Consider the following 10,000-nt stretch of genomic DNA (forward strand, 5'->3'; position numbering starts at 1 on the left):
GCGTGTGGCCGTGCCGCGCCTTCCGCGGGGGCGTCCCCCCCGCGCGGCGCGGGAGGCGCCCGTTCGTTCGCGTCTCCCGCCCGCGGTTCCGGTGCGCCGTCTGTCCGTCCGCGCGCGTCGCCGGGCGTGCGTCCGAGCCCGCGTGCCGCCTGCCCGTGGGTGCCGCGTGTACGGGGCCCCGTCCGCGCCCGCGTCCCCGAGCGTCAAGTGCAGGCCGCGCGCGCGCGCGCCTAGTGGAGCGTGCCCGCCCGCTCCGTGTATCGTGTGCGCGGGGGTGACGCGCGTTCCCGCGTGTTCCGCCTGCCCGCGTCTACCTCCGCGTCTCCCGAGCGTCCCGTGCGTGCGTCTGCTGTGCGCGTGCGTCTCCGCGTTTCCGCGTGCCCCGGGCGTGCGTCCGTGTCGCCGGAGGGCGCCGCCGCCGCCGCCGCTGCGTGCGCGTACGTGTCCGCGCGGGTGCGCGCGTGGCCTCCCCGGTGCGCGCGCGCGCGCCCCCGTCCGTCCGAGTGCGGCGCGCCCTCTTCGGGATGCCGCGCGGGCGCGCAGCCGGCGGGCGCGCGAGTCGCGCGGTCGGGCGTACGTACCTCGTGCCCGTGCCCCCGTCTCGCGCGCGACGCGTGTATCGCGTCGCGCGTGTGTGGCGGGGGCGCCGTGTCCTCCGGAGCGCTGCGGCGCGGCCGTCCGCCCCGTCGCGCCCCTCCGTCCGTCCGTGCGGGTGGGCGTCCCGCTTCGGGGGGGGCGGCGGGGGTTGGCCGCGGGCGGGCTTTTGTTGGGGGGGTCCGCGGGCGTGTGCCCCCGAGGCCTACCCGCCCGTGTTTCGGCCGCGCCGTCCGTGCGAGTCGCCGTGCGTCCGGGCCCCCGTGCGCGTGCGCGCGCGGACCGTGCCCGTGGGTGCCGCGCGTCCGCGTTCCCGCGTGTTCTGCCTGCCCGCGCCTACCTCTGTGTCTCCCGGGCGTCCCGGGGTTGTGTCTGCTGCGCGCGCGCGCGCGCCCCCTCGCGTCCATCTCCGTGTTTCCGTGTGCTCCGTGGGCCCGTCCGTGTCTCCGGAGGGCACTCTGCGGTGCGGGCGCACGCGCGCGCGGGCGCGTTCCCGTCCTTCCGTCCGTCCGTCCGTCCGTCCGTCCGTCCTCCTCCTCCTCCTCCTCCTCCTCCTCCTCCTCCGCCCCCCACCGCCCACACCCCCGCCGCCCCCCGCCGCCCCCACCGCCTCCGCCGCCTCCAAACCTCTTCCCCGCCTGGCGGGTGGCACCCGGCGGCCACGTCGGACTGGATCCGGATATCGCCAGCGTGGGGCCCACGGCAAGGGCGCAGGCTGGGTGGGGTTGGGGGTGCGTGGTGGGCCGTGGGGGGGGGGTGGCGCCAGCGGTCCTCGGCGGCGGCGGGCCTAGCGCGCACGTGCCCCTCCGGTTTCAGTCGGGACCGCCTCCGTGACGTCGAGGAGAGCTTCTCCATCCGTCCGTCCGAGGGCGCGGGGGTTCGGCGGACCGAGGGTGCCGTCGTCCCTCGACGACCGCCTTCGGGTCGCGCGCACACACACGCTCGGAGGCGTCCCGTCTCAACTGAAAGGGGTCGGCGGAGTAGAAACCGCGGCCCTCGAGACAGCTCCCTAACGCCGGGTGCGTGCGGCGGGGTGCTTTCTACACCCTACGGAAGGAAAACGCCTGTGGCCGGAGTTCTCGACGCCCGCCTTTCGACGCACCCTCTCGTCGCCTCGCTCCGTTTCCTAAGGCTCTCGTGACTCCTCCCGTTCTATTTCAGGGAGGCGCAGCTGAAGGGCTATCCGCTCCGCCCGTCCGTGAAGTTGGGCTTTCCCCCCGAAGGTGGCCGGAAGGGGGTGGGGGGGGCGCGTGAGCCAAAGGATCTTCAAAACGCGGCGGCGGCGGTACCGCTTTCGGCTCTCGCCGATCCCACGCAGAGGCGGGGGCGCGGGCAGGTCCGCGCGCAGGTGCCCGTGTGAAGGTGCAGGCGCGTGCAGGCGCGCGCGCTCGCGCGCCCTCGGGCATGTACGTAGAGGCGGGCGCCCGCGCGTGCACACCCCTAGGCGTACGCGCGCGTATCCGCGCGGGTACGCACGGGCAGGCACACGCGTACGAGTACGCGCGTGCGGACGCACCCGCCCGCCCGCGCACGGGCGCGTGCACGCGCCTGCGTGTCCGTATCTGCAGCCACGGGCGTGAGCGCGTAGGCGCCTACCGTCCTTCTTCTACCTAACGCCGTCACCGGGCTGGCTCGGCGTCCAGGTACGCCTGTCTCCCCCTCCCCTCCAATCCCCTCCCCCTCCCCGTCCCCCTCCCCTCCCCTCCCCGTCCCCCTCCCCTCCCCGCCCCCTCCCGTCCCTCCCCCATCCCCCGTCCCCCTCCCCTCGTCTCCCCTCCCCTCGTCTCCCCTCCCCTCCCCCTCCCCCTCCCCGTCCCTCCCCCCACCGCCTCCCCTCCCCCACCCCTCCCCCTCCCCTCCCCCTCGCCTCCCCTGCCCCCATCCCCCTCCCCTCCCCCACCCCTCCCGCCCACCCCCTCCCCCTCCCCCTCCCCCTCCCTCTGCCTGTCTCCTTCCTTTTCTGAAACCGGGTTTTCCTCTTCGAGAGCCGTTCCGCCCCTCGGGCGAAACCAACTCGCCGCGTACCGGAGACCGAGTGCAAAGACGGAGCCCCGGCGGCGCGGCGGCGGCGGCTCGGAGCTCGGCTGCCGACCGAGATCGTCGGCGGTTCGGATCCGCCGGCTCCTCCTTGGGAAGCCCGTGGGGCGGCTCGACTCTCTCCCCTAGGGCCGCTCCGAGTCCCGAGCCGCTCGACGGCACGCGACGGCAGCGGCGCCGCAGTCAGCTCTCTAAACGGAAACGACGACGATGACGAACGTCAGTCTTCACCGCCACGCCCTACTCCCCACCCGAGCACCGTTCCAACTCGGGTGTTTCTCTCCCTGTGGCGGGGGTCCCCCCCGACTGAGAAAAAATAAACCGCCCCCCGAGGACGGCCCGCGTTCGGAGCCTCTTGGTAGTAGCGCGCCTTCACGGGACGACGGCACGCGCGCCCGTCACCCGCTTCCCGGAAAGTCCCCCCCCGCAGAGAGTCGCGAACTCGGGCGAAGACGGAGGAGTCCGCGTACCCGTCGCCCAAGGTTCAGCCATCGTCCGATTGGAAACCGGTGCCTTCCCGGTCCCGCCTTCCCGTCGATCGACGCCTCCCGGGGGTGGGATGGCTTCCAGCCGAACCAGCCTACCGTACCCTTCCCCTCCTACGTACCTCGGGAGGTCGGCTCGGACAGGGAGGGACCCGTCAGATGTCCAGTCCGCCGTGAGCTTTCCACGACGACGGTCGGCCGGTCGGCCGGTCGGCCGGTCGGCCGGTCGGCCGGTCGGCCGGTCGGCCGGTCGGTCGGTCGTCCCGGAACACCCCGGTCGGGTCCGCGCGCGCGGCACGGGCTTCACACACCTCGCTCCTCTGGCTTCCCGGGAGACGCTCGCGGCACGGCGACGTGTGCAACGCGGGAACGGCGACGCTGCCCTCGGCCTTACCGTCCCCCCCCCTCCAGCCGAATACGGCCCCGGCCCTCACCGCGGGCCGAGTTGGGGGGCTGGGGGTCGGGCCGGGGGGGCGATCGGCGGCGGCGGCCCTCGTCGGCAGGCGGCGCTAGCGCCGCCGGCGTGCGGCCTTACGGTTCCCGTTGCGATTCCCCTCGTGGGCTCGGAGAAAAGCCTCTCCATCCGGCCAAGGGGGCGCCTGTTCGGCGGACCGAGGGCGACGACGGGGGGCTGCCCGTCCGCCTGGGCGCGCGCGCGCGCGCGCTCCCGCAGGCACAGGCGCGCGCGGGCGCGAGCACAGGCGCACACGCTCAGACACGCGCTCACGCGCAGACGCGCACAGACGCGCGCGCACGCACGCGCAGACGCGCACTCAAACCCACACAGACACGCACAGACGCACACACAGACGCACGCACAGACCCGCGCTCACGTGCGCAGACACAGGCGCGCGCGCACAGGCGCGCCCACGCGCGGGCGCACGCGCGCGGACGCGCACTCACGCCCGCACGGACGCGCACTCGCGCCCCCACAGACGCAGGCAGACACGCACACGGGCACGCCCGCAGATGCGCACGCGCACGCACGCAGTCACGCGCGCACACGCAGGCACACACGCCCGGACACGCGCGCACACGCCCCACACGCGCGCACACGCCCCCGCAAAGACGCGCCCCCGCACAGACGCGCGCGCGCACAGGCACGCGCACCGGGACGCGCGCGCGAACGGACGCACGCACGCGCGCAGGCACGCGCGCACACGCACCAGGGCACCCGGAACGTTTGCCAACTCCCCGCCCACCTCAGCACCCCACCCCCCGGGCCCGAGGCGCGTGGTCCCCCACCGCCCCCACCCTCCGACCCCCCCACCGCCCCCACCCTCCGACCCCCCCACCGCCCCGCTCTCGGCCCCCCACCCCCAACCCCCCTCCGGCACTCCACCCCCCACCCCCACGACTCACGCACACACGCCCGCCCGCCCGCCCGCCCGCCCGCATTCGGGAGCCGCCGGAGATCTCTCGATGCTCGAGACGCCGACTCACCCCTCTCCCCCCCCCCGCCCCGGAGACGCCACCTTCCCGAGTCCGCCCGCGAGCCCGGAGAGCGCTCCCTCGGGCCGAGCCGCCCGAGGGCCTCTGGGCGGGCGTTCGCGGCTGGCCCGCCGCGCCTCCGCTGGACCTCACTAAGTCCGGCCTCGCTCCCGAGAGCCTCGAGGGCCTCCCTCGGTGAGATGTCTCCCCAGTCGGACCGGGGGGCCCAGAGCCGGTCCGTACCGGCTCTGGGAAGGCGTTCCCGGCCTCCCCCCCGCCCCCCGTTTGCCCGCCCGCGTCGCGGGAGGATGGAAAGCGATGAGGAAGAACGCTCTCGGTGGCGGCCGTGGTTTTCTTTTGCGACGCGGATGCCGGCAAACGCACGGCCCTCCCTCCCTCCCTCCCTCCCTCCCTCCCTCCCTCCCTCCCTCCCTCCCTCCCTCCCTCCCTCCCTCCCTCCCTCCCTCCCTCCCGACGCAATTTGCCCGTTCAACCCGCCTCACGCGTACCGTTGGCTCGGCGACAGGGACGACGGCGGAAAACGTCTCCCGGTCTGCCTGCTGCGCCACGCGGGCACTCAAAGAACGAGGAGGAAAACTTCGGGGACTGGCGGTCTCATCCCGTCCCGTTTGTCGCGTCCGTCCAAAGCATACGGATCGGAGAACACCTGCCCGTCCGACGCTTGGGACGTGCTCTCTTCTCCCTCCCGCCCCCGGTGGACGCTCATCCCCTCGGGCGCCCCCCCCCCGTTCGGCCCTTTCGGGGGCGAGCGCGCGCGCGCGCGCGCCCCATGACGCTCCCGAGAGGTTTCCCCGGCGGCCCGGGGGAGTCTGTCCCCTCTGCCACCCTCGAGCCCCGGCCGGGGCCCAGGTGGACCCGGTTCCACCCCCCGCCGCCCTTCGCTCCGGTCGTCGGCCGTCACCCGGCGGCCGCTTCGATACCGTCCCCCTCCGGAGCTCTGCGGCGCCGACGGGATGGGAAGCGGTCCCGGCGGGCGCGCGCTGGCCACGGCGGCCCGGGGCCTTCGCTCCGTCTCCTCGAGTCCGGCCTGGCTCCCGGCGTCCTCTCGGGGTCCTCCCGGGGTCCTCCCGGGGTCCTCCCGGGGTCCTCCCTCCCTCCCTCCCTCCCTCCCTCCCTCCCTCCCTCCCTCCCTCCCAGGGCCCCCCCCGAGTGGGACACGCCGGCTGGCCGGCATGGTGCTCCAGGGCTCCAGCGGGGTAGACGGGATCTTCCTGGCTGAGGGGTGAAATGGCCCGGCTGGGCCGGACCCCCTTGGATCGGAACTTTGGGAGATGGGGCCAAGGTGGTGGAATAGGCTGACGCTTCCGCCTAGCTCTCTTGACGACAAAGACCCGGAAACACAAGCGAACGAGTATGTCTGCGACGAGCGGGGAGTCCTGACCGTCCAAGGCGGGCTTAGACGACGCACTGAGGGGCAGCGGCAGGAAGAGACCTTTCAGGGGCAGAGAGGGTTTACCGGCCCTGCCCCGCGGGGAGCCCTCAGGCACCATTCCCAGAGCGGCTGCTGCAGTGGGCTGGTACCGTCGTTCCTTCCACTGCTGTTCCGTCAGGGAGAAGCAGCCAGCCGCACAGCCTGCTCACACCTCCGGAACCTGAGGAGGGCCCGGCCGGGCGGATCCCCTTGGCCCAACCGACCCCGCGCTGTGGCCGGCCCCACCGTCTTCCGGCCGCCCCGCGCCGAGAAACGTGTTCGGCGGCGGCGCTGGGAGGCGGGGGAGGGGGCCTGGGGGGGAGCCGGGACGGGGCCGGGCGTCCGGCCGCCCGGCGACGCGCCCTCGCCGGCCGCCGATCCGGATCCGTCCCGCTGCACTCCGCGCCGGTTGTCGGCCGCCACCTGGCGGCCGCTTTGATATCGTCTTCCCCCGGAGCTCCGGCGCCGGCGACACGCGCGGGAGGCGATGTGGCCGCGCTGGCCGAGGCGACGTTCCCGGACGCCGGCGGCGGCGTCGGCAGGATCGTCCTGGCCGAGGCGGGAAAGGGCCCGGCCGGGTGGATCCCCTTGGCCCAACCGACCGCGCGCCGTGGCCGGCCCCAACGCCTTCCGGCCGCCCCGCGCCGAGAAACGTGTTCGGCGGCGGCGCTGGGAGGCGGGGGAGGGGGGCGGGGGGGGAGCCGGGACGGGACCGGGTGTCCGGCCGCCCGGCGACGCGCCCTCGCCGGCCGCCGATCCGGATCCGTCCCGCTGTCGCCCGCGCCGGTTGTCGGCCGCCACCTGGCGGCCGCTTTGACATCGTTTTCCTCCGGAGCTCCGGCGCCGGCGACATGGGAGGCGCTGTGGCCGCGCTGGCCGAGGCGACGTCTCGGGACGCCGGCGGCGTCGGCGGGATCGTCCCGGCCACGGTGGGTGGGGCGCCGGCGCCAGAGCCACGTTCCGGAATTGGGCCCGCAGCTTCATGTGGCCGAGGCGGCGCCGCCGCCGCCGCCGCCGCCGCCGCCGCCGCCGCCGCCGCCGCCGCCGCCGCCGCCGCCGCCGCCGCCGCCGCGCTCCCGGGTGCCGTGTTTTAGACGGCGCTGGACCGAACCGGGCCGCACCGAGACGGCGCAGGCAGAAGAACGGGACAAGGCACGCCCCGGCCGTTCGCGCGCCTTCCTTCGCGCGGCCCGGTCGTCACCGGGGCCTCCGGCGTAGGTCCGGGGTGGCCCGCGGAGGGCGCCCCGGGCCCGGGCGCGGTCCCGCGTGGGGTCCGGACCGTCGGAGAATTTTTTCAAAGTCCCGCTCCGGGGGTCCCCGGGCCGAGGTTGCCGCCCCCGGCCCGCCCCGGCCCGGCCACGGACTCGCGCGGGGCCCGGACCTTCGGAGGGGCCCCGCCGCCCGAGAATTTTTTCCAAGTCCCCCCTCCGAGGGTTCCCCGACCGGCCCGCGTTGGCCGCAGCGCAGGCGGCTGGCTCTGAGCGCCCGCGCGGCCCCGGCCAGCTCCGTCACCCCGTCCCGCGGGTCGACCAGAGGATCCCGGGAGCTCCGGGGGGGGGCGGGGCGCTGGGGGCCATGGGGTCGCGCTACGGACCAATGGCCGGGCCGCAGTTCCGGGGGCTCGCCGTGGGGAGCGGGCCCCTCCCGCCGCGGGGCGTGGCTTTTCTCTCGCCCAAAACGGACGATTTGGGCCACCAGATTGGTGCTGACACGCTCTCCTCGCTGGGTGACTCCCGCTGAGCAGATGGGAAACCTGGACGGGTCCGTAGACGCTGGTCCACCGACGGCCCACGCCCTCCCCCGCTCCTCCCCGCTTGAGCCGCCCGCCTGGGGCCCGTGCGCCGGCTCTCGCGCGTCCAGGTGTCCAGCCGCGGTGCCTCCCCCCGGTCTCCAGTGCCCGAGGGCGGCGTGGCACGGGCGCCGCGGGCCCTCTGACCCGCGTGCCCCTTGTCGCAGGCACCCGCGGTGGCCGCGGTGCTCGCCAGAGTGTGCCCCGCTCCCCCTCCCCCAGGCCCACGTGCCTCGCGTGTCAGGCGTTCTCCGTGTGCGGGGTCCTCGCGGCCACCTTTCCGCAGCCCGGGCGGGGCGGGCGAGGCAGAAAGCGGGTCCTCTCCGGGGCTGTCCTCGCCCGCCTCCTGGCAGCCCTGGCGGGGGGTCTTCTTCTCCTCGCTTGTGCCTGCGCTGACCCGATCGATGTGGTGTTGTCGTGCTCTCCCGGGCCGGGTCCGAGCCGCGCCAAGACGAGGGACGGACATTCGTGGCGAATGGGACCGCTCTTCTCGCTCAGCGCGCGGGCCCCTCGCTCCTCCTCCCCGCCCGCCGGTGGTGCGCAGAGGGGCAGGGGCACGGAATCCGGCCCGACCTCGCTCATCTGCCCTCGTTCGCGGCCTCGCGGCCAGCGTCGGCGGTGGCGGGGTCCTGAGACCGAGCAGGACCGCCTCTGCTCGTGGCCCTGGTGTTCTGCCTCGCGTCGGGCCCTCCCCCGCCCCCCGCGGCGGGGGGGCCCTCCGGTCCGACGCACCCGCGTGCCCCACCCAGGTGGTGCCGGTGCGCCTCGAGTGGCCCTTTGGCGGTGCCCCTGGAACGCTCCAGGCCGTCCCTCAGGTGCCTGAGGCCGGGTGGCGGTGCCGTTCCCCGTTCCCAGCCCACCCTTCCGGTCACCGCTCACGCGTGTGGGCGTGCGCCCCTCGAGCCGAGAGAAACAAAAAAGAGGAGTGCGGCCGAGAGGGAGAGAAAGGATGTGGAGGAAAAAAAAAAAAAAAAAGAGGGGGGTCGAGCGGGGTAAGACCTTTAGAGCATGCACGCCTCGCGGGAGGGTGCCGTGCCTGGTCCCGAGAAGGCGGGTGAGAGAGGGGTGCGCGCGTGCGTGCCCGCCCCGGTGCTTGCCGAGACCCGCGTGAGGCAAGCGAGAGCGGAAGGAGGGGAGGGCCCGCGTGTTGCTTCCGCCGGTGCCGAGGGAAGTCGCCCTTGCGAGGTGGGGGCCCAGGCTGCGTAGCCGCGGCTGGGCCCCGGCGGTCCGTTGTTAGGCTCTGTCGTACCTCCTCCCCCCCCGCGGGCCGCCCTAGAGCGCGGACCCCTCTACAGAGGGAGACCGGGGGGTGTGTTGGGCCTTAGGTGCCCAGGCAAGCCTCGGGTGTGCGCGGCGCGTACCCGCGAGGCCCCGCGCGCTCGCCGGAGCCTGGCTCCGGCGAGGCGGGATGAGGCGGAGAAGCTTTAAAAGAGAAAGGGAAAAAAAAAAGAAAACGGACGACTCAAAAGGCGTGACTTTCCGAGGCCCTCGGTCGCCGCTGCGGTGCCCCCCCCCGTTCCCTCCTCGCCCGAGTGGAGGGTGGACGCAGCACGGAGCGGGGAGCACGCGCGTCCCCGGGTGAGGCAGAGCCGCCGTGAGCACGAGGCGGCAGGCTCCGTTCCCGGCCGCAGAGGCCCACTGTGCCTTAACCCCCCCGCTGGTGCTTACCAATACCGCAGGCCCCCCCCCGCCCATCCCCGGGGCGCCCTCGGGCGCCTGGCGGGGGCCCAACGTGGGGGGCGATGGGTGGGGACGGCCCGTCCTCGGTGAAGAAAGTCTTCTCTAGTCGTCTCCGAGGGTGCCTTGGGGGTGCCGGATCCCCCAGCCGCCGCCCCTCGTCTTGCGCGCAAGCCACCGACCGTGGCTCGCAGGCAGAGCCCCCTCTCCTTCCCGCCCGGTGTGGAGGGAGAGGTCCGCCGGCCCCGCGGTGGGGCCGCGCGCCGCCCTTCGCCTGCCGCGGCCCGCGCCTCCCCCCTGCGAGTCGGGGGAGGGCCTTCGCCGGGCCAGCCGCCTGGCGCCGGGGTCGCGCGCGTCCGTGTGTGCGCGTGTGCGTGCGGCCCTCCCGTCGCGCGCCTGGTGCGGTGGGGCCGGGGGTCCGTCCGGCGGACGGCCCCCGCGCCGTTGTGTGCCGCCTCCCGCCCGCACCCGTCCCGTGCCGCCAGCGGTGCGCGGGTGTGCGGGCCCACCTCCTCACCCGGGAGCTTTCCCGGCGATGTGCCCCTGGGCCGGGGG

At 75.0% G+C, this 10,000-nt stretch overlaps 1 protein-coding gene across 1 annotated transcript in view; it reads right to left on the bottom strand.

Annotated features, from left to right (window-relative positions):
• Positions 1–7,176: 7,176 nt before the first annotated feature.
• The window catches only part of LOC126086334 (collagen alpha-1(I) chain-like), a 4,061-nt gene continuing 1,237 nt past the window's right edge, over positions 7,177–10,000 (bottom strand). The window contains exons 2-8 of the mRNA XM_049902488.1: positions 9,501–10,000; positions 9,245–9,412; positions 9,130–9,190; positions 8,866–9,057; positions 8,501–8,587; positions 7,772–8,397; positions 7,177–7,715 (exon numbers count right to left, since the gene is read on the bottom strand). The exon at positions 9,501–10,000 is cut by the window's right edge and continues 906 nt beyond it. Coding sequence (XP_049758445.1) covers positions 7,177–7,715; positions 7,772–8,397; positions 8,501–8,587; positions 8,866–9,057; positions 9,130–9,190; positions 9,245–9,412; positions 9,501–10,000 — 2,173 coding nt within the window. The remainder of the gene's footprint in view (positions 7,716–7,771; positions 8,398–8,500; positions 8,588–8,865; positions 9,058–9,129; positions 9,191–9,244; positions 9,413–9,500) is intronic.

The sequence above is a fragment of the Elephas maximus genome, chromosome 11 (assembly GCF_024166365.1).
Source record: "Elephas maximus indicus isolate mEleMax1 chromosome 11, mEleMax1 primary haplotype, whole genome shotgun sequence".
Lineage (NCBI taxonomy): Eukaryota > Metazoa > Chordata > Mammalia > Proboscidea > Elephantidae > Elephas > Elephas maximus.